This window comes from Ostrinia nubilalis, chromosome 10, assembly GCF_963855985.1.
Source record: "Ostrinia nubilalis chromosome 10, ilOstNubi1.1, whole genome shotgun sequence".
NCBI lineage: Eukaryota > Metazoa > Arthropoda > Insecta > Lepidoptera > Crambidae > Ostrinia > Ostrinia nubilalis.
In genome coordinates this window covers 13,832,762-13,857,961 of record NC_087097.1, presented here as the reverse complement: position 1 = coordinate 13,857,961, position 25,200 = coordinate 13,832,762, and the positions used below count along the sequence as shown (strand labels likewise).

The following is a 25,200-nucleotide window of genomic DNA, read 5'->3' as shown; positions in this document are numbered from 1 at the left end:
GCCCATATCCCGAATATGGCATTTTATATCATCCTCAGAAACATCCTTTGTAAATCTTGAGACGTAAATACAACTTGTTGATTCCGCCACTCGAATTCTGTTGCAGTTTTCTAACGTTCCTCTCATATTGGTTATTCGCTTGCTGCGTTTTTTGCGTATAACTGCCTGGAAGTCAGAATCGTCACTAATGCGTATACATTCTGAGTCTAATTTCCCTTGAGTCAACTTACACGCCGGCTGAGTCTTCACTATAATGTCCCTATAGGTAGGTATCGACGATCCCTCACCGTGCGGGCCGTGCGCTTGCGCCATAGCTGTTTCACCGCTTGCTCGGGACGGTTGTGCAGGTGTCTTTGAGTGAGTGCTGTTCATAGAACTCGTACTCGGGACACCGCAACTTGCCTCCTCCATTTGCGATGTCGTCATTGAATGTGTGGATGTGCGTTTGGAACTTTTTGGTGTTGACTTGGTCACTGTGTTTCTAGCTAAACGTAATTGTTTAAGCTCGTCATTAATACTCTTTAAGTCTTCCTTAGATATCAAGCTGTCTCTTAATAAATTAAGTTCTGTTTTTAGTTGGGTCATATCCTTGAGAAGTCGGGAGACATCAATATGGTCAAATGTAACAGGTGGTAGCCTGTTCAAGTCCTTGGCCACAAATTGGGGATGTTGGTCAGGGTCAGTTTCCTTCAGTAATTTAAGGATATCTTTTAGGTTTTTCTTCTTCTTGTCCTCGCCTTTTCTAGTTACGATTCTAGATCCATCCGATATTGAGTCGTGTAAAATTGCTTTCGCAACTTCAATTTCTTCGTCAGAATAGTTAGAGGCACATATCTGCACTACACTGAGCTCGTCAAGAACATCCAGTTTATTTTGAACAAAAGTCAATAACTCGTTAACTATCATATTATTAGTCATTATTACGATTTTGCAGTATAAATAACGTACGTGCGCGCATACTACTACATAACCAAAGTTAAATATTACGCGCGCGACCGCTCGTCACTGTTCCTGCGCGAGGACTGACGCCTAGTACAGACGCCTTAATCATTATGAGGCGTTTATTTTTATTTTTTGTTGCGGTGTGCTGCGAAAAAGCTCTCGCACAGGTTTTTCTTAACGTAACTTTTTTGGTAGTTTCTTCTTTCATAATAATGAATCTTGTTGTCAATAATTGACATTGAATTGGAGTAATTATTACTCCTTTCTTTCCATTGAGATGATAGATTCAACTTTTTCAAAAGACTCGGTTAAATCATTTTTTTTTTAAATAAAATAAATACTTTCCTCCCCCTGGCTTGTCAGAACGAAATCACTTCCAAGAAATAAGACCACTGAAATTGTGCCGTTTCAATTTCATATTTTTCAATTTGTCAGTTTTGTGTGTGATTCAATTAAATGAAGAACTGGCGGATGGAATGAATGGAATGAATCTATTGGTGTCGATACTGATTCTGGACTCGCCGAGGGTCAATGTTTAAACCCTATTGTAACACAAGCATTAATTTATATACCACGAGAGGTTAACGGGATTATTATTAAAATTTGTACCAATACAATACTAATGTTGTTGCAATTCACGAAGGTGAGTGAGCTTTACATGTGTGGTGGCTCGCAACTGTTCGTTTTTCAAAAGTTTTGATAGAAATTACACTATCGTTATGTGCATGTCACGTACATACGAGTAATATAAGTAACATCTATTAAATACCTGTTCCTCAACATCAGCCACCTCCCTCCCATTAGTCAGGCTGTTCTTCAAAGACAGGGTGGTCTGCACGATCAGCGCCAGGATCGGTATGAAGGGCAGCAGGAGCAACCGCCACAGCTGGCATCGTCGGCTCCGGCACCAGCGGCGCAGCTTGAGGCCGCAGCTGAGGGTGTCTGTCTTCTCGTCTTTTGGTGCTGGAACAAAGAGTGGTATTTTTGAGAACATTTTCATATCTCAGGTGAAACAAAAAGGAGAGCTAGGGTGCCTTCAAATTAGAGGCGCGAGGAAGCGCTGTACTTGAACTTCTGGGACTGAGGCAGTTTTTATCACTATTAGACCACTACGGCCGTAAAAGAAGGGGATACATCAGGATTTCAAAAAATGGAGGGACACGTGTCTAGCTCAACGTCTTAGGTGAACAAAGAATAAGCTGGTAGTAGGTACTATATAAATATCTGTTTACCAAAGTGAATTAAAAGCTGTTCTACAAACAATCTCTGGAGTCGGGTTTGAAACGAAAGGAATTTGGGCAAAAGACAAACACATCAATCTTTTGCACTTTAATGTAGTTGTAATAAGGTGCTAATTTGCAACAATAAATTTTAATGTGATTTTGAGTGCTGTCAACTGTATGAACTGCTGTAGGAAGTTGGATAGTTTGTTTGGCGATTTAAAGTTGCTCGAAAATGCAAATGTTAAAACGGCAACAGTGTACTGCTGGATAAGTTAAATGAGTCACTGATGCATATTAAAATTTAAATCGTGTGGACAAACACAAACTTCATTAATTAATATCTTAATGTTATTAAAATACGGTTCATTTTGGGTGAGAATCATTAAGGCGTATTGTCAATATTTCCAATTGCGAATTCAATTTGACTTTTTTCAGCATTCTTAATTAATCCATCTGATGTTGAATATTGTCGTTAATTGACCTTTTTTTCTTTTTGTTGCTTTGAGTTTGCTAACTATGCCAGTTGTAGTATTATAAAGTTGTATTCATGAGTGATATATGTATTCATCATCGTCAATACACTTCAATCCCCTTCCATTCCTTGATATTGTTATACTTTCACATAAAAAGCACTTACTCGTATATTAAAGCGGTATACAACAAACATTTCTAAAAAGTTAAAAACAATATTGTTTTAACGTAACCGCATGAGTAAGGGTTCGCCGCAACCATGATTCATGTAAATGGATCGCGTCGGTCAATTTGTAAGGAATTTCGTATTATTTTACGCATTTTAACTGTTTTATTCTGAACAGTAGTAAATAATTGCGAATGAGTGTTTTAGCATTGTTTATTTAGGGTGAGTTGAGTATTTAGGGAGACCACCTAACTTTAACGGTAGCTATGACGATGACCGGTGCTTTTTGTATGGAGTTAGACAGATTTTTGACGTTTGTCTAACTAAGTTAAAGTAAGATGGTGCAACCCACCCTTAGTAGTTTGTTTTTATTAACAAATTGCTAATTGCCCGTTAATCCCTCGTGATAAGTTAATTATGCTTGTGTTAAGAGTGGGTTCTATACCACAATAGTTCAGCAGCGCGATGGTGATCAACGAGGAACGCGCCTCGTTGTTGATATTCTTAGGCCCGTGTGACGTTCAATTAGGTAGTCACAGAGATACTTGATAATCGTTGAAATTTGCTCAATATTAATAAAATACCAGCTAACTCAATATCATTAAGTTATCGCCTTGATGTTAATCTGATTTTTAAACAATAATACTGTATTGTCATCGAAATCCAATAATTTTTGCGTAAAAGAGTAACATACATTTAGCCATCCTCACAAACTACTGGGTCACAGAGGCGATAAAAAAATTACTCTGATTTTTTAAAATATTACCATAGGGTAATAAAACTTGTAAAATTATTCTGGCAGTAGTTAAGGCTTCAGCCAGGGTCAATATTGATTGAGCAAATTGCCGAATAGTTTCTCAGTAGGCATTTTACCTGGAAAGATACCCTGGACCGAAAAGTTTTGATAAAATATATTGCTAACTTAAATGCGTGGGATTTAACGTAAATATAGTTTTAGTTAGAAATCCGTGAGTTTTGGAAATAGCCCACGACTTCTTACGCGTGGACCTCCTTTTACCCCCTTAGGGGTGGAGTTTCATAAAATCCGTCTATGGAATCTACCTGCCAAATTTAAAGTTTGTAGGTGTTTCTGAGATTTTGTGCTTAATCAATGAGTGGTATTTTGCTTTTAATAGGTAGTTGAAAGATATTAATTGTATCTCACAAACCTTGAAACACCAGCCTGTTTAAAGTAAATACTACTATTATTATGTTAAAAGGGCATTCGTTTTTCCACAATGGAAATGGTAGGTATGGAATATTGTTTTGATATACAGGGGGCATTTACCTACTCGCTCTTTTGTTTAAATTGGAACTTTTCAATGAAAAGGAAAACCAAACCAAAACGTATGAATAACGTGTGAAACTCCAATATTTTGTTAAAAGTTGCCATAATACCCAAATAGAAATTTCAAACGAGTTTTAGAGAGTTTTTACGAGCATAAAATAAAGGTGAAGCTTTTCATTTTCCACGCCATTCATACCGAACAAAAGCTCATAGAAATGTATAGAAAGAGCTTTAGCCCGCGGCTTCGTCCGCGTGAAATTTAATTTATCACAGATCGTTAAAACTATAGCCTATATTTTTTCTAATGAATAATAGGTACTAAAATGTGTCATCAAAATGCGTTCAGTAGTTTTTCTATGTATAATATGTACCTATATATTTACAAAAAAGAACGTATTTAAGTATGTTTATATCCGTTGTCTAGTACCCATAGTACTAGTTTTGCTTTGTTTGGGACTAGAAGCGCAGTGTAAAATATCCAAGGATATTTATTATTCATTTCTTTATTTAAGAGTAACAAACATACGAGTACATCTATCTTTACATTCTCAGAAACTTTCGCATTTATAACATTAATACAATGAGCTTTATGGACTAGGTTTTGGTCACGGTTTTACTTACGATCATAGAAAGTATTTATATAGAGCATTCCTCGACCAAAAATATTTTTTCCAACCTTAATGTTCAAATTCCTAATACAAGATAGAAGTTTTTTATACTTACTAGATAAACCAGCAAACTTCACTTATGTTCAACAGAAATAATGTAAGATTCTAATGTTAAAAGACTTTTTCAAATCAGTTCAGTAGTTTTGGAACCTATTCAATACAAACAACAAACTAGTAAATCAATCCTCTTTATAATATTCGTGTAGATTTTGCTTAGAGATAGCATGTAATATAGCCTGGCTAGCTACCACCATCTTACCTAAGTCTGTCGCCATAACAACAATGTTAACAGCATTGTTGTGTTCCGGCAGTTACAGGTAAGATAGCCAGTTCCTCCGTGGTTGAGGATTCCGGGTGAAGCTCGCTTCCACCTTCGGCCTGATCATCACTTACCATCAGGTGAGATACAGGCCAAGAGCTTCCTCGTTGTGGATAAAAAAAAATTTACAGCAGCGTCAAATAGTTCGTGACTCCCAGCGACCCAAAATTTGATAACACAACCTTATTCCAATTGTAACAAAGACGTGTTGCGAACTTTTTGGCTACTTTGGGTGTCCCTAACTATTTGACTGTACTTCTTCCAGTTACCGTAATTCTCAACTAACAAGGTAAAGTGAGATGTTTTACGACCCATATGTTTGGTCATAAATGAGTCCTCATCTTAATAATGACACTCAAGTGTGAGTAAAACTCAAGGATAAATTCGTACAATGCAGACTTGAAACCTTTCTTGAGTTTGAATCAAGTTTTAGCTGATTCACTTATTACGGGTCTATGTGTCATTAGTGCACCTTCACAATACAATATTAAAATGTTATTAAAAATGTTTACTCGTATAACATAACGTTACAAAATTTCTTTAAAAAAATAATGGAAGGCGCAACAAAAGAATACTCTTTTTATCTGTCTCTGACTTTGAAGCTTTTTTTAAATAACCTAGAAATAGCTCCAAATATGTACTTTAACTTAATTTAAAGCTCTACGTAGCGTTTAATTTACATTTGAAAAGTTCATTCAAATTACTTTAATAGACGATTTTACTTACTTTTCTCACACAAAACTTCAGAGAGATTCAGATACTTATTAAAGTATTTTTCATGATCCAAAAAAAGATGTAAAAAAAGGGCAAAGTGTTTGTTTTATCTCTCCCTCCCTCTCTTATACATAACGCATGAACGCCCTCTATAAATAAATGATTTAAATCACTGACTAGAAAACGGGTGGTTTCTAAAATTAAATGTAGCCAGGGACAAATCAAAATTAAATGTGGTCAATGGTCATGGCCAATGGTTTGGAATTTATAATACCCAATACCTCGATCGAAGGCCTACCAAAATTTCCGGGTCAAGAAGCCACTACGCATTTCTGTCGTTAGATCATCTGTCTGTACCCTAGTGGCGGCATCTTGGGAATAAATTACATATTACTCTGTTTAGTACGATTTATACAGGGTGTTTAAGAAATGGAGTCCAGATTAACATGGCTCTATTAAGTAATTCTACACATTAATGTGCAGTATACGAGTATTACTCGTGATAGAGCCTTTTATGAGTTAAATACATATATCTTGACATGTTCCAATATTATTAAAAAGGCTTAGGCTGAGTTGCACCACCTAACTTTGACCGTAACTATAACGATAACCGTTGCTTTTTGTATGGAGTTTGACAGATTTTTGACGTTTGTCAAAGTTAAAGTAAGATGGTGCAACCCAGCCTTAGAGTTTCTACAGTCTTTCGAGTGAGACTGATTGGTAGTCGAGATTGCAAAGTGCACAATATAATTACATGTAGAGCTACATGTTAGTTGTATTACTGTTTAACTGCCCTTGAACGAATTTTAATTGCATTTTTTTTATAATAAAGGATGATATTGAGACTGAAATGCTATATTTTTTAAACTCATTTTAATAATGTTTGCAGAATTCATCTTTGCTGTAGGACGTGGGGTAATTTTATCGCTTCTTCTTTGCCTTTTGCATCAGTTAGTAGATGACAGATAAAGCTAAGCATTAAAATAATGTAATATTATATTAGTTGTTGTCGATGCCATTTTTAACCAAAACGTAAAGTCTTAGACGGCGGGCGCGGGTGAAAATCGCGCCGTGAGTTCTTAGAATAACCGCGCAAATAACCGCTCCCGTGAGTTTTGAAAAAAAACCGCAATTCCACAACCGCCGCGGGCGCGGGTGAAAATCGCGCCGTGAGTTCTTAACCTTACACGCTGTCTCTGCATTACACTCTCGCAATCATACCTTCGATACTAAAATGGCACATTCGAATAGAGCTGTAAACCGTGAAGATGTTTAATACCCAATGTAAAGCAGAGGCAAACGACCGCTCTGAGTTGGCAGGCAAAATAAAAATATTATTTTCATGGCGCCCCATAAAGGACACTGAAATGTCACGATCAAATTATCTTTTGGTAAAAATAACTTACTGTAACTAAGGGGCTATGAACTTAAGACTCCCCGCAAACTACAAACTTTTAATAGGCCGATAGTAATTGGGCCCGATTCTTTGTATGATGAATCGGCCGATACCAATTTGCGCACTTTCATACAATATGTCCATACTGATTAACAGTCCGACCTACCTATTATCCTACAATAAGTTTGTAATCTACGGCTAGACTTACGCCCGTATTTACAAACATTACTATGAGGTCTCACAGTGCGCGTGAACGCACAGGGTGACATACGAACAAATTTCAGAGCTCTATTCAATTCTGTGCGTTATATTTGCTGCTTCACTTAAGCACGTATCTTATTCCTACTAATATTATAGATGCGAAAGTTTGGATGTCTAAATGTCTGGATGTATGTTTGTTACTCTTTCACGCAAAAACTACTGAACGGATTTTGATGAAACTTTACAGTATTATTCTTTATAATGCAGTGAAACATATAGGCTATTTATGACGATCTGTGACAAACTAAAGTTCACGCGGGTGAAGGCACGGGTAAAAGCTAGTTGGGTTATATTTTGGTGACAATCGCTGATGTCAAGCAACCTATACTGCGGTAGTTAATTTGTGGGTGACCATTCGCATATTATTTGGCACTATTCCACATATCTATGTGATAAAGAAGGCACGCCTGAAGTTGTTTGTGACTTTTAGCCACTTGTTATTAGCCTAAAGCCTTGTTCGCACTAGTCGAATGGCTAGTAGGCCTAATTTAGTAGCTAAACGTGTAACCTAAAATTTAGTCGAATAGATTGCTAAATTGTTTAGTCGAATCAACCCATTTTGTTTTATTTTGACAGGCGAGTAGCAGGCATCCTTGCTCACTCGCTCACCAACTAAACGAGTTCGAACCGGACGATTTAGTCGAATTCATATAAAAACCAGTAATTACTTGTAAAGTGCGAACGGTTTCTTGGTCAGTAGCGATTAGATAAGTTACTAAGCTGAGTTGCTCTACTAAATTACTCGACTAAAGTACGGCCAACTAGCAGCGATACAAAAGGTTGATACGACTGTCTAGTTGACAATATATTCTGTCTCTTCCCATCTTGTGACATTTGTCGTAATGTCTCGTTCTCCCGCCAAAATATGTCAAAGTCAAACGGGTTCATCCATGACATTGGGTTTGTTTACATTTGGTATCGCTTCTCGTTGGCCGTACTTTAGTGCGAGCAAGGCTTTAGCATAATAAACTTATACTCAACTTAACTTCACCAATCCGCTAGGCCCGTCTGTTGAAGTATGATTACAACTTCAGGCTTGATCTTACCTACGTCTCACCAACTTATATAACTTATTTACATTTAGTTATGCTAAGGGTTATACTCCAATATACATAAATACATAGAGCCACATTATCTTGCCATCTACCGGCTGTTTACCGCAGCCATTTTGGCGTTAAATTACAGCTTAAATTACCACGTGGAGTGGTGTGGTTAGGTTACACTAAAGTTTACAGGTCTAGCACTTTACTTAGTCAGTGATTGAGGCATGGGAGCGGCACGGGAGGGGTGATTTTGACATAAGCACGGCATATTTTGGCATATTAACTCATCTAAAGCCTGGCCCGTGAGCACGTAGAATTCTGTCCAATGACCCCAAGCTACTCATCCTTATTGCTCGCGCGTAATTATAATGCTGTCGCGACTGTGCGACGGGCGCCCGCAGTGAGTGGTAAGGATGGGTAGCTTGGGGTCATTGGACAAAATTCTACGTGCTCACGGACCAGGCTTTAGCCGTGTAGCATGTAATGCATCAGATACTGTATCAAGTGAGTACATAGGCACGAGCCCGCTGCGAGCTGTTAGCGCGTAGTTCGCAGGGAGAGCACAAAGGCGGCTCGCAGTAGGATTCAGGAGCTCGCAGCTAGATACGCGATGACCGTGGACGAGCCGTACACACTAGAAGGTTGGACACGTTACATGCTACGTTACGTGCTACATGGCAGGTATACCAAAAGTAGAGTCAGACAAAAAACTTAAAAAGAAATCTCAAAAATGTTTGTTTGAAATAATTTAACAAACGATGCTTGCTTAAGTAAAGCAGCAAATCGAAAGCACAGCGTTGAATAAAGCTCTGTGATAGTTTCGGGTGTGACCCTGTGCGTCCACGCCCACGCGCACTGTCAGACCTCATAGTAATATTTGTGAGTACGGGCGTTAGACAAAAAACTTTAACAATATTATGTTTGTATATAAAACCACAGGCAAAAGATAAAAATAAAATAGGTACTAAGAATAAGCGAGTCACTCTGTCGCTACATATTCTGTCTATCTGAGGTACAATTTTTGTACCTCAGATAGACAGAATATAAACTGTCAACCTACACTATTCTCAAATAAATCCAAAGCTCAGCTAGGCCTTGTAAACTGTACAACAGCTTTTATGAGCTTTACGAGGCCTTGTTTACTATTTTAAACGCATCTAGGCACTATTTTAGCCTCATGACCAAACAGCTGGTCTTAACAGCCTGGCCGTCATTTAGCGCCCAAACTGCGGGCCGTGTGGTTTCAAGCTGCTCTTATTCGTTGACAATAAAGCCTTGTTAAAACAACCTAAAAGTTTTTACATTTTAGATTCTGAGTTTAACCTCCCGTTTTATGACTGTTGTCCTGAAATAACAAACAGAATTTTCAGGATATTTATTTAAATGTTTAATTTTCAGGTTTCGAAGAATTACCTACCAATATGAAATGCTTTCACATCTTATAATTCTTAAAATATTATGTTTATAAAAATGCTGGACTTGTAAAGCGTGTAATGTGTAGTAGTAATAAAATCATTACGAATCTATACTAATATTATAAAGCTTAAGAGTTTGTTTGTTTGTTTACTTGAACGCGCTAATCTCAGGAACTACCAGTCCGATTTGAAAAATTATTTTAGTGTTAGATAGCCCATTTATTGAGGAAGGCTATAGGCTATAAACCATCACGCTACGAGTAATAGGTGCAGAGCAAAAATGAAAAATGTTGCGAAAACGGGTTTTTACGCATACGAAGTCGCGGGCACAGCTAGTTTATGAAATAAAGTTGAATTCGATTTGATAATGAAATTATGTAATAGACAGTATAATATTATTTTTCCAATAGATAAAACAAAGTTTTGTTTTAGATTAACAAGTCTTATCTAAAACTCAAGCATCGTACCTCTAGATACATTATCGTATTTTGGCAGCGATCCAAATTCAAAGCAGGTGGTTCAAAGGCAAAAGCCAAATGTTAAGCATTTGCCCTCATAAACTTTAATACTGCAAGATATCTCAGTCAACCCAGCCTCAGGGCATTAAGGGCAAAGACCTTTTTTAGGTTTTAAGGGCAAAAAAGACCTTGAACTTGATCGTGCTAATGTCACTCGAATATACCTACAAACTGAAATGGTTGGTAAAGATTATAGATCGTTTCATCCACGAAGACGCGCCCCACCATTCTTCCGCTAATGTTTGAGTGTTATCGGTACATGCTAAATCATCCAAGAGTGCACGCACACGCACACTACAATAATGACGCTCGGATTGCTCGAATCAAACTCCCCGCACCCCGCGCTTCCCTCGGCCAAAAATTGGTGGGGCGCGTCTTCGTGGATGAAACGATCTATACAAAGTTTTTTTTTAGGTTTACCCGATGTTCTTTCAGACTTTAGTTGGGAAACTTAAAGGTTTGGAGATATTGAAGATAAAATTCCAAATATTCATTGATAGATAAAAGTTATAGTGGCCTTCATTAGAAGTATCAAGTATTTACATGAAACAAGAAGTAATGTTAGAAAACTAAGCTAACCAGTTGTCTCCATAGTTCGACACTGATTTTCAGCAGGAAGCCCGTTACTATATTGCGTCCTCTTCGACCAGTAACAATTTCTTAGATAAAAATTATATAATAGGCCTGCCCACACTACGTCTTCCCTCCTTCCTTTAGGTAAGCTCATTAAAATAAAGCCAAGTTACAACCCTCAGCGTGACACGTGAGTGATTCTAAGAAGGCTTTATGATAATAATAATAAAGGCTATTTTCAGTATAAATTCGTAGCACTTGTTTATTCAATGAAAACATGCTTTGTACTCGGCAAAAAGTTAATAGAAACTTTCTCAGAAATGTGTTAATAAATGTTCACACAATAAAAATTCTGGATAATAAAATAGGGACAAAACCACGAGCCAAGTACAGTCAGCGTCAAATAGTTCGTGACACCCAAAGTGGCCAAAAAGTTGAAAACACAACCTTATCCCAATAGTAACAAAGACGTGTTGCGAACTTTTTGGCTACTTTAGGTGTCACGATATTTTGATGCTGACTGTACAGGCATAGCAAAATTTCTAAACGTTAAAAGAGTTTGTTTTATAATGGAAAATTGACTTTTCATTTTTATAAAGAAAAATCCACTCAAAAAGAAAGACTGTAAGAACTTTATAAAGTAAGAAACTTTTTGTTTTAAAGTAAAAATTAATATAAAACTAACGTACCTAGCCGTTGTATCGAGAGAATGATTTTTAAGTACCATAAAATAAAAGTATCGCCAACTTTAGTAATTGCTCTTTCCAGTAATTAACTAATTTTGAGATTGGAAGTGAACTTGATTGAAGTTAATTGCTTTTTAAATTGAGTCTAATATTTTTTCATGAAACTAGCATTTTTGCTGGGCTTCATTCACCTTAATTAACAGAGGAAAACTATTTTGGAAAGAACATAATTGCTTTTCCATTCAAGATTTCTTTCCATAATTTCATTTATGACTATTCCTTAAAGCCAAAGCACACAATGCGTTGCGGCAGCGCGGTGCGACGCCGCCGGAGCGGTGTCGCTGCGTCGTCTTACAAAAAGATCTGAGGATTGCGAAAGAATTCATTGCCTTACTTTGTATTGGTGTGCTTTTGATGTCATCATGTAATTTAAAATGTTTTTATATGTAAAAATATGGAAATAAAATACATCGTATGTATTTACATGGCAATGAAAACACTTTTTCTACATCGTAAATGTTATTCGCATGTCTTTTTTTTTTACAAAAAAGGCCAAATTTGTAAACCTCGTCCCTGAATTTATTTGGTATCCTGCCAAATGAGAACTTTATTTGAGTAGGACCCCATTTTGGCGTGACCCGGCATTTTCCTTATTTTGTAAAAAGCAAAAGGATAATACCGCCATATGGGTGAAATGAACCACTGCCTCCTATAAAGGAACTTATTTTACACTGAAAAGAACTCTGAAACACTCAAACATATTGAATTAAATCGAATCATTCATTTGTGATACATACTCGTACGAGTACAAAGCTAAAATAGTAGTTAATGTAAGTACATATTTACAGTCAATAGTGCATCAGACTTTAAGTAAAATTTCGTTGCAAAATCGGACAATTGTCACACTGTTTACTTAGATGTGCCATCATAACGAAGCAGTCTGTAATTACTATGTACTTTAAGCACATGTTTTATTCTTTTTTTATTTTATTATTAGTAATTTGGGCAATACAAATTGCTAATAAATCTTTAAAAAAATACAATAGTTGCAATTGTGGTTGCAACGATATTGAAACTTTAAATTAAAGAATTTGTAGCTACATAATCGAAATCATCCATAAAACATTGAAATATGAAAATGTCCCACACTTTTCTATATGACATCACCTTATAAATCACTGATTGAAAGCGGGAACTAAAGTATTCTAATACGTTATGGTAGGCGTGTATGGAATTCCATGGTTATGAATGATGTTATGGCTGTGTCCCACATACGCAACATAACTAGAAAACACGAGCTTTGTCGTTTTCATCGTTGAGTAAGTTTCCGTAGGAAAAAGTAAATAAATTCGGGAAGAATAAATCTCTTTGAGCTATGAATTCTTTGAACAAAATGTTTGTTTCTGAAATGAAAACGAAATCTCTTGATGCTTTCAATATTTTTGTTGAAAAGATTTTTTTTTTCATTCATAGCACTCAGACATTAAGTAGTGTTCTTTAATTTACTTTCCTAATCACTATACTTAATTAAATAAAGGTGGTTAAAAAGGAAATTTATATTTTTAAGTAAAAATGTTTGAATTAGCAAAGATAATCTACCTACTCTGGAGAAGCAAAAATAGTAACTTACATCTAAATTATACATGGTACCCTGGACACCCTGTATAACTCAAAGGTGAATGACTGACTGACTGACAGAGCGATCTATCAATCAACGCACAGCCCAAACCACTGGACGGATCGGGCTGAAATTTGGCATGCAGGTAAATGTTGACGTAGGCATCCGCTAAGAAATGATTTTACGAAACTCCACTCCTAAGGGGGTAAAACGGGATCCACGCTTACGAAGTCGCGGGCGGCCGCTAATTTAGCATAATTTAATAATAGAAATCTATTGACCTACATTTTCACAGGGCACTATAATATTTTCTGCACCCAAGACATATTTAATATATTTGGCTATAATATTCCCCTGTCTACTCCCATTTGTCAATTCCACAAATTAATGCACCTTCTGCGTAGAATCTAGGTTGACTGTCAATAAAATAAAGCCAACCAGTGAAGGTTGAGTTGAGTTAAACTGTCATTGGACCCGCAACGAAATTAATCAGATGAAATACGTGGAATCCGAAGCTAAAATAAACATTGTCTAGTTATGTACGGATTAGTTGCTTCATTAGTAGACTAGGTACAAGATTATGTGGGCAGACGTTTTGCCTCTACTATTTCTTAGAATTCATTTTTGTTTTCATCTAGGCCTTTGTAAGTCTAGGTTATGAATATCAAGCTGTGCCACTGCGGAGTTCTTTTATTATTTTCGTGATTTCATCCTAAAATCGCAGTAGAGATCCATGGACTGATATAATTAAAGGATACTAGCTTTTGCCTGCGGCTTCGTCTGCATTAATTCAGTCTGTCATAGAATAATTCATCCATATTCTATATTCATCAGGGATCATGGTGTATTTTTAATGGTCAAATAATTTTTCAAATCTTTCCAGTAGTTTTAGAGAAACAATCAAATCTTTATAATATCAGTGTATACTTACTCTTAGATAAGATGTTTCTTTTTTCATATCGAATATTTCATATTTGCCATAAGTTGGAAGTAGCAACATTTATATATAATTCTTAGTATTTTATTCCTTTTACATTATATTATAAAAAAACAATTAACTAACTAAACGATTTTATAAATCCAGTATGGTGTGTGGAATGTCATTTTCAGTCCATTCTCTCAATATGGTGTCAGATTTATCTGACAGGTCAGAATGACACCGTTAATCTGAAAACCGACGGGCTCATGATTAAAATATTCTGGTGGAATGGGCTTCAGAGGACATTGAAGTTACGTGTCCGAGATTGATTTTTTTGCATAGGCATAACGGTAGAAAATGTATTCTTAAATGTAGATACTATACATTTTTAATGATGGTTTAGATCAGTATCAGAGGGCCTAGTGTGAGTTACTGTGGGCTGAGTGTAAGTTTACATCAAACGCGCTCACTAGTGAGCGCGTCAAAAAATTACATTAAATGTATGACAGATTGTACAGCACCCCTAGCGGGAAACGTTCAAAAACTAAAATTTTCATACATTTTTTAAACGCGCTCACTTACACCCAGCCCACAGTTCTTCTCAATGAGCGTACATACACAAAATATTACTAGTACGTAGGTAAGGTTTAAGAAATCCGTTCTTCTTAACTTTTTATATTAGTTTTTACTATTTCTATGAATCTTGTGGCAAACAGCGTTCTCTTGAATCACTAATTATGATTTGAATGTTCTTTGACGAGGATAATAATGTATTAAATAATGACTAAAGTTCAATATTAGCCTGCCGCAGACGCAATGAAATGATGGTTGTTTGCACTACCACGGTATATTTATATACGGTGTATAGTTTCTCAAGCAGTGGTTCATAATCTGTTATTGTTTCACTGTATGTTTTCCAAACAAAATAAAATAAAATAATAAAATATACCTACTCATAAAAGAGCTATTTAAAGTTAATAATAGTCTATTAGCATATTATAATAATATGTAATGACGAATGAGTTAAGCTGAGCTTTCATATCCGAAGTAATGTAAATGGCAAAATGAGCGACTTATTTTTGTTTATGGATTTTCCACATGCATTGGCTGCGTTCTGTGGGCTGCGGTCAGAGCATGCTAACATTTGTGTGTTACCCCAGCACAAACTTTTAACTTTATAAGTTATCTAAAAATTGTTTGTTAGTAAAAATTGCTAACTATATCTTGGACATTAGAAATTACTGACATGTCTATTTGTTTCTATGTCCAATAATGTCTATTAATTTTGAAAAAAAAAATAATAACAGGAAAAAAATAATATAACTAAAAAGGAAAAGAGTTTTACATTTAAATAACTTGCAAGTAATGATACAGGAAGATGTTTTTGTAAAATTATTTCCTATTATTGAGGATAATTCATTACGATTCTATAACAGTCATTACTAATTCAGTTTTAGTTGAATGTTAACATAGATTTAGGTTACTTCATGCTTTGGTGTAAAATAAAGGAGGAACAAAAATTAATTAGTGAAATTAATAAATTGATGGATTAACAACTGAATAATTAGTTATGTGTTTTTACAACCAAAAACCTTGGAGTACTTATTATTTAAAGGTAGGTATTCTATTTTTTAAAGGTAGTTAATAATATAATTTTAAATAATATACAATCAAGGATAATTTTAAGGAGAGCGACTTAAATATGCTAGTACAATGCACATTCACTAGTACACCAGACTCCACATTAATAGTACTTAATACAATGAAATTAAATTCCAAATTATTAAAAATCATGTGAAAATGTTTGAATTTATCCTATTTATCTTTGTAAAATAGAGCCACCGGTAAACTACCCGATATGCAACCACTATGTTTTTCTATTTAAAAATAATGACCTCGATTCTAAAAAAATCATACAAAAACAAGAATGTTTTCCTGAAATACTCCTTCCCTATCCTAATTGACAGTCAAGACACTTATCCTATTTTAAAACATCACACATAATTATGAAGCTGTAAAATTCAGCATTCCAATTGAATGCATAATACACTGCATCGCAGAAAACTGCATCCCAATTGCATCACATGCGTGAAAAAACTTACCCATAATCATTTTAACAACACTCACTCACACGGCGTTCTATTTTTAAACTCAAAAGTGTTCCTTTATTCGATTTTCAAATTTAAAAGTGTTCTTTTTTTGTTTTCGTAACGGTTTCGGAGGGCAGACGCGCGCTACCCCCACGCCGCCGGGATTGGTACTGAATTTACAGGGTGAATCTGCACAGATAGGGTGGGTCTTGCTGTAAGGAAAAACGATTTGCAGGCGACAGCATTTTTACAAAAATCTGAGCTGGAAAATTAACTGAAAAGACGAAAATTGAAATGCGTGAGTTCGCTTTTTTGTTATTTTAGTATTCAAGCTGTTATTGTCATAAATTATGGTTTAGCAGGATAATTTAAACGCTTGTTTTGAACAGTCTAGCGGTATTTGATCGTAAATAAGGTTATTAAAGGTATGATATTTCGGGTAACTAGATGGGCAGGTTAATAAGATTTGCTTGTGATAAAATTAATTTACTAAACCTATCTTTTATCTTGACCTTTATAATTATATTTCATGAAGTTTCAGAAGTGTAAGTTCTCGTGGTCAACACCATAATTTTAAGTGTTTTCGGTGACATAGAGCTTTTTCAAAATACAACCAAGTGATAAACAAACATAGACAAAGTGAAATTCGGTTAACCCGAAATATTACATAAAGAAGTTATGTCATTTAACCCTAGGGTCAAAGGTGTCAATATCCACAAATTCATGGTAATAATAACAATAATTAGGCTAATAATATCGGCATACCGGTTACCAGTTTATCCTCCTTCTTACATAACGCGACATAATCTTGACATAATTTACTCAATTAAATGAGCATTTCAAAACATTGTACTTATCTTATACTAGCTGACCCGGCGAACTTTGTTCCGCCTTAATGGCAATAAATAAGCAGACTTTTTTTTAAATTTCGAACGGGATAAAAAGTATCCTATGTCCTTCTCCTGGCTCTAAACTACCTCCCTGACAATTTTCAGCTAAATCGGTTCAGCCGTTCTTGAGTTATAAGTGGAGTAACTAACACGACTTTCTTTTATATATATAGATTACTTGCTCACTTAAAATGCGAGCATAACTTTTCTGTGGAAATATCACTTTTATTGCTTTTCATGATCTAATATTTTCCAATTAAATATGACCTAGAGCCAAGAATTCTAGAAACTGTATTTTTCATTTCAACTGGTATTTTTATTAAGAAAGGAAATTATTTTTTCAGTTTTCTAATATTTCTACAGAACGAGAATTCAATTTTGTTATGAATAATTGATTCTTATTGAGCTATAACTTACAAAGAAATTTTCAGACGAAAATAACAGAAATTCTATGAAAGCTGAATCGCGGTACCCTTATGATTGAACTGACCCATTTTGCAATGTAATATTCTAGAATATGGGCACCAATATGATCGTAACTCATTTATTATTGAATTTCCAATTGGCCAGTATAAAATAACGTTATTGTTCTGAGAATATTTTTTCACGTAACGTTATTGTGGTGTTATGAAAAAAATAACTGTATTTTCAAGTAATTATTTGAAATAGAATTGAAATGACTTATTTTTACGTTGTTTGATTTGTATCAGATTGTATTTATTTATGTAGAACGTTTGTTTCAATTCTGACCACACATTTGTAGAGTTCATAAATTATGATGACACTTAATTTGTTTTGTTATCTGTAACGAGGTATGGATCAATGGATTAATAGGTATGGAGTAAGATGGTGCAACCCAGCCTAAATGTACCTAATGTAATGTAACTGAAAACTATCGACCTAATATTATAATATTCGGTCGTCACTTTTTTCGTAGATGTTGAAAAAGGCGACTAAAGGACAAATCATTATGCATCAGGCCTCCCCAACGCGACTGACCAGCGTGGGAATTGTAGGCTAAGTCCTCCATTTGCCTTTGGTTGATTACTTAGAAAATTCGTGCTTTTTTTTTGTGAAAACTGTGTAAAATGCGTAGCATTGCATATTATTATACGGCTCTATAGCCTTCAGGCTTCATTTCAATATTGATGTAGACGCATAATTCATATTCTTAGAACTACGATCAAGCATTCGTCAATGTGTTTTCTTCTAGTTGAAAAATACATGTATGAAAAGCTTTAGCGCTCCTGCACACGACGCGACGCCGCCACCGCGCCCCTACACTGTTCATACGCGCCGAGTAAAGTCCGCCGCCGCGCCGCCGCGCCGCTCAGTATTCCAACTCGGCCATATTTTTGAAAAAAATGTCAACAGCCCCGCGGTACGTCACGGTATGACAACATGCGATAGGGCTGCTACCTACAGTACCCATTCTAATAAAATTACATCTATCTACTTAGAATTTCTATATAGTTTTGTGATTGTAATTTTTTTTTATTTAGACAAACAAAATACTTTGTGAATGGAATAGGATAAAAATGCGTGTTATTTTGTGATTAGTAGATTTAATTTAAAAAAATATACTAAAATAATTTTGAATCTACTAATCATAATGAGTACCTTATGACCTGTTACTTTAATTTTAGGCGAGCGAAATCGTTGGCAATTAAGCTGGTTTTATACAATATATAATTTTCATTTCAAATCAAACTGACTGAAAATGACAATTTCTGACAGTTAATGACTAGTTTTTGACAAAGATCGTAAATGACGGTCAGTCAAATTCAATCACCTTAGTCATTTTCAACACTAGGCCATCGACGTCCGTTCGGCACATTCGCGACACCCCTAACTTTTGGATTTCACGTCCCGAGATTTGAAATTCGAAGGAAAGCTCGCGTTTCGTCGGTTTATATGAAGTTACAATACTGTATGATATTATTACCGTGACCGCGCCGTCAAAGCATAATTTCGCCGGCGGCGCCGCGGCGGCGGCGCGGCGGCGGCGCGGCAGCGGGCTTCACGCAGCGCGTATAAATAGTGCAAAGGCGCGGGGGCGGCGCGGCGGCGGCGCGGCGGCTGCGTCGTGTGCAGGAGCGCTTATGGACGCAGCCTTAGCGCTCTTATTATGATAATAGCAATTATCTCACACAAGCGGCGTTCATGTTTATAGATGAGGTTTGGGAGGAAAATTGATTACCTTAATCAATCACCAACGTATTAAATGCGGTATTGTACGTACCTATTTAACAATACCTACCGGGGAAGTATTCTTAAACCATTACTGAACTTCTAATGCAAGATTGCAAAATTACTCAAATTAAATATTTTATTATTCACTCATTCACTCATTTTACGAGTACGAGTAAGCTAAAATAAGCTTGCGTTACGAGTGGTTTCACCATAAGAATACAGCAGCAGCGGGGTTTGTACCAGCGTTCCTCAGATCCGAATCTTCACACCTTCACCGTTATTGTCGCTACAAAATTACATAGATGTTCTCATAAATGTATGGGTGTAATAGAATAGAAATTAGGTAGGTATATAATGTGGTATGTAAATACAATTTGGATGAGGGTTTGACAGTCTGAAATGTAGTGATAGTCGCGGGAAACACAAAACTTCGTTTTGCTCGTAAAAGTTCTTGGAGAAACCATTGTGCAGCTGTGTTGGTTGAAAATAATAAAAAAAAGGTATTTAATTCAGGCATAGTGTTAGTAAAGGTCTTAGAAACTATGTTAGTAAATAACACAATAATTACCTACACATAAATAAAGAACGACAATTTTATTATACCTATTGAAGAGTGTTTTGGTACTCTAGGACAGCAATCTTTGCCTACATTAGACACCAGTCTCCCACAATCTTAGTTGTAATCTAACAATAATAATAATGCACTTTTGTTCTATAATAATTTTGGTGAGACATAAACTTAATTTTTTATTTTTATTTTGTTGAAAAACTTTACACAAATTATCGTCACTTGAGTAAAGCTTCTTTACTTATATATCGTTCTGTAATTGGTATTTGCACTAAGGTAATAGAGAAGAATTGACTATCGTTGCTTTACATCGGCACGTGGCTGTCCTTTACAGGCGACCGGTTTTGAGTTATCGAGACAGGTCGGGCGCCATCCCGTCCGGTATGTCATCATGCGACGAGGGAATTTCAAATGGAGCCGGCGGAAAAAGTGGTGCTAGGTTTCCGTTCATCCATATTTAGATATTTGAGATAGTATGTTTATTTTACTACTTCTCGAATATTTTTGTTTGTGAGAGTATGTTAACATTAGAATATTGAAGGTTAGTAACTGTCTTTGACACTACAAGTACTGTAAATAAATAAATATCCTTGTTACGAACGGCCTCTTTTGATAGCGTTTATGGTTTACACTTTTATATTTTTCTATAATTATGTCACTTGTCATCTGTCTGTCTCTTCTATATCCCTGTATTCCTGTATCTTCCTTTAATCCTTTTTATTATATCGCTTTCCCTTCCTTGAGCCTGGGTATCATTTTTACTCCTTTTCTATTCCAATTCTTAACATTTTTGGTCCTTCTTTCCGGCATTATTTATTGAAAATTTCAAATTATTTTTCGCTTACCAGCCATGATAACTCGGGCTCAAAGAAAAGCACAAGGTAATAAATCGGGTATGGCCGAGGCTACGCAGCCCATACGGGGCTCCCCTCATGCTGCCGCACCCGACCCCGCACCAGTCGCGACCGCCCCCGCGGCGGCCGCCGACGCGGCATCTGTTACAGGATCGTCATCTTGTTCATCGGCCACCGTTCGAGCACGCATCCTCGCCGTGCAAGCTAAGTTCGCTCGCAGAGCTGCCGACGCAGAGCGAGCGCGCGTGGAAGCGGAACGCGTGCGTGCCGCTGAAGAAAGAGCGCGGTTAGAAGCTGCCGAAGCCGTGGCGAGTGAGCTTGAGCTGCAAGCGGAACTCGCCCATATAGAAGCCAGCTTCAGCCGATCTCGCTCCAGTCGTCACAGCAGCCGCAATCTTACGGAGTGGTTGGAGGATACGGCGCCTTCAAATCAGGCATCGTCTACCAGCAGGTTTGCCTCTCCGGGCGCGCCTATCTCTGCGTGCCCAGGTAAATCTGCCCTTGTTAGCGTGCCTATTTTAGGACAATCTGGAGCTGCCACCGGGTATGCGCCTACCTCTGCGCATCCCGGCCGTTCCGTTTCTATGGTTGCCGCGCCCCTTGACCCAACCCTCCTGTTCGCCGGTCCCAGTGTCCCGGAGTGGTTGAAGGATACGGCGCCTTCAAATCAGGCATCGTCTACCAGCAGGTTTGCCTCTCCGGGCGCGCCTATTTCTGCGTGCCCAGGTAAATCTGCCCTTGCTAACGTGCCTATTTTAGGACAACCTGGAGCTGCCACCGGGGATGCACCTACCTCTGCGCATCCCGGCCGTTCCGTTTCTATGGTTCCCGCGCCCCTTGACTCAACCCTCCTGTTCGCCGGTCCCAGTGTCCCGCAGGAACACGTGTTACCTGTCCGCACTTTATCTGAACGGCCCATAAACAAATCGTTGTGCACCACAGCCATCGGTTCTTCGCCATCTGTAAATAATCATCCATCACAATCTGTAATTATTAAACCAAATTGTAATTATTGTCAACAACAACATTTGATTGACAACTGTCATAAATTTCGTCATCTAGACATTATGTCAAAATTGAATTGGCTCCGTGACCAAAAAGTTTGCAATCGGTGTTTGAAAAAAGGTTTACACACTTTTAAGTCGTATAATCCAAATACTTTATGTCAAGTCTCCGGTTGTAAATACAGACATCGACATCGATATCATGAAAAATTACGCGCAGTCGACGTCCCTTGTTCTCCTTCCAGTCTTAATTCTCCTCCATTATCTGGCCCAGATCTGCTATTCTCGCACGATGATATAATTTTCCTGGTTCGAGAGGATAGAGATTCTTGTTCAATTGCCATCAGGAGGGTTAAGATTGGATCCCAGGGCAAGGACGCGCGACACTTTTTATGCCGCGATCTTTCCTATTTGCCGATTCGATCATCTTTAGTGCTGCATGAGGTGCAAAAGCGAGCGCATTTAAAAGACTTGGGTTTCGATTATTCCGGAAGCACCCGCTCTTGTGCCTTCTGAGCTCAAGTTTGTAGTAGGAATTATTTATGTAGATAGAAGTAATCTTCAACAAAGCGTACGAGCTTTTGGTTTTATCCGGTATCCCATACCTGATCAGTAGGATTTCACTATTTCTTTTTTGAATATTTGGTTACTAAGGTCAACCAACACATTATCCCACTTCCAATTTAATTTCGTGTATTTGTTATGGTTCAGTTCACTCGTTTCCATTAATTTTAGAAGTACATAACAATATTGTTTTTTTTTTGTTTCATTTAGAAAGACATTAATTTATTAGTCTTTATTTTTAGTTCTCACTTTTTTGTTGGAAGTCGAAGAGGTTTCGCCATTAGCAACTTCCATTTAATTTTGTATTTTATAGGTATTTAAACCATTTCCATTATCTCACCTATAATATTTTTGTGTGTACGGATCCGTTCCGTTTCAGCCAATGGCTGCATTTTTTTTCGTTTCAATAACAGCCACGCATCAGTTCATCAGGTGCTTGTAAGGTAGAGCTAATGTGTGTAAACCTTGCACGCTCCTGGCCTTTCAAACTGTGCAATCCTAAGTTTAAATTTATTTTTAATCTTTAACTTTGGCTACTCTAGTTTTTTTATTTGTCTTAACTTTTGCAAAGTAAAATTTCGACGTGTGGTTCTGATTTAATACCAAGATGGTTATTGTGGCTCTCGGTAGTATCTTACTGCTTTTGAAAATTGGATGGACCCTTCTGTCGTCTTGAGTGGAAGTCTTGGGTGGAACGCATCGAGCTAGTGGATTGCTGACGTGTCATGACCACCAACGCCTTGCTCACGGCATACCAATATGGTCGTTGATGAGACTTTGGATACTGAAGCTCCATCGGATTTACGGCTCGTTATCTTCAATTTCGTCGTATTCAGAAAGGGACCGCTTGTAGCCTGTTGAAGCCAATGGTAGCCGCTGTAGTGTCGACACTCCGAAATGGTTGGAGAATACGGCGCCTTCAAGTCGGGCATCACATATCTACAGCTCTGCCTCTCCGGGCGCGCCTATCTCTGTGTGCCCAGGTAGAGCTGCCGCAGGTTTCCCTCTCCGGGCGCGCCTATCTCTGCGTGCCCAGGTAGACCTGCTTCTTCAAGTGTACCCGATTTGCAATCTGGAGCTGCCACCGGGGATGCGCCTACCTCTGTGCATCCCGGCCGTTCCTTATCTAAGGTTGCTGCGCCTCTTCCTTCAACTCTGCTGGACGCTGCTTTATCTACGGTTGCCACGCCTCTTCCTATCTGCACGACGTCTCTTCCTTTCTGCACGACGCCTCATCCGTTCACCTGACTGCAAGACTCCCCCTGACCCGAAGCCAGCACATTGTGAACCACACGTCACGTCACAAAGTTAGATGAACCTTTAACTCTTTTGGTAGCCCACCTTAAGGCCGGTCGTATCAATCTCTCCCGCTTTCTCTCTTTTTTCTTGATATTTGTATTCTATCATTGTTGAGAGAGAGGGAGAGATGTTACGAACGGCCTCTTTTGATAGCGTTTATGGTTTACACTTTTATATTTTTCTATAATTATGTCACTTGTCATCTGTCTGTCTCTTCTATATCCCTGTATTCCTGTATCTTCCTTTAATCCTTTTTATTATATCGCTTTCCCTTCCTTGAGCCTGGGTATCATTTTTACTCCTTTTCTATTCCAATTCTTAACAATCCTTGTCCTTGGACATTTTAATTTTTTTTTTAATTTTTACTACGTAGACATATTCTAATTTTTGTCCCACATCTATGATGTGCAATGGCACTTTTTGTAGTTTGTAGGATAATTAGATTCACTCCAAACCAAAACAGGAGAGTTGATCAAATGCTTTTGTGAGAAAAATACATGTAATCATCAAATACGAGTATTGTTGGAGTGCGTCTAACAGACATTATTAAAAGACGCCCCATAAAAAGGGGGATACTTAATCGAATCCAATAATCTGATATCACGGAATAGGAGGTCTGGTGAGAAATGAACTGACCTTCACTCCCCTATTAAGATCTCGCAGTCTGATCAGGCATTTGAATTTATGTAACTGCCATTCACTCCGTGGTCCTGGACTAAAGAGCTAGACTCTTGAATCGATAGTGCTATGTTCTGTTTCCAGATGGGATGCATAAAGTTTTTAAGTTATTTTTATCATCATCGGTTCAATATCATTGTCCGTGATTTCAGAATTGTAACATTCTAAACTCTAATCCTTTACAATTTAATACCTATGATAGAGCTAAAAGACACTATTTGTTAATCCATATTCATCTATCTTTCGTTACGTTTTTAATAATTTCAACTATAGCATAGCACCGATTAAAATAAATAAATATGTAAATGCTGTCTCTATGCTGTCATTATGATCCTACAATATTATAGTTTACATCCAAATGTATTCTAAACAAACAAACACAATCACAGAATTACGAGTATGTTTGCAATTAAACTCTAGTGCCAAACGCTTGCGGAGTCGAGCGAACTGTAGAATATCCATATAAAGCTCTGCCAAAACATTCTGGATCTACTAGGTCAATAGCACGAGTTTAACCTACAGGGTTAATGTGTCACATACCGCTTTATGTCACAAACAAAATTTGTCTCCATATCACACACTTCCATTGAAATTTAGGACCACATTTGCATGGCAATGTCCAAAATGTTTGGGAAACTTTGTTGTCCGTCAAAATAGTGACCCGGGCAATCAGTGACCTCATTGGCCTACTTTTAGATGTACGGACAGTACAGCAGCATTTTATGTCGTTGTAGTACAGGCTATTTTGCAACAAATTATAGTCTGCTGTCGACTGCACTTACCGCTGTGAACAGTTAATGTAGTTAAAAGTATGTCGTCTTACATTAATTGGATTAAAAA

The 25,200-nt window shown here is 37.2% G+C and overlaps 1 protein-coding gene across 1 annotated transcript in view; it reads right to left on the bottom strand.

Annotated features, from left to right (window-relative positions):
* Window positions 1–20,813, bottom strand: part of LOC135075454 (receptor-type guanylate cyclase gcy-1) — a 71,611-nt gene extending 50,798 nt beyond the window's left edge. The window contains exons 1-2 of the mRNA XM_063969894.1: window positions 20,807–20,813; window positions 1,712–1,905 (exon numbers count right to left, since the gene is read on the bottom strand). Of these exons, the coding sequence (XP_063825964.1) occupies window positions 1,712–1,905; window positions 20,807–20,813 (201 nt within the window). The remainder of the gene's footprint in view (window positions 1–1,711; window positions 1,906–20,806) is intronic.
* Between the last annotated feature and the right edge of the window lie 4,387 nt (window positions 20,814–25,200).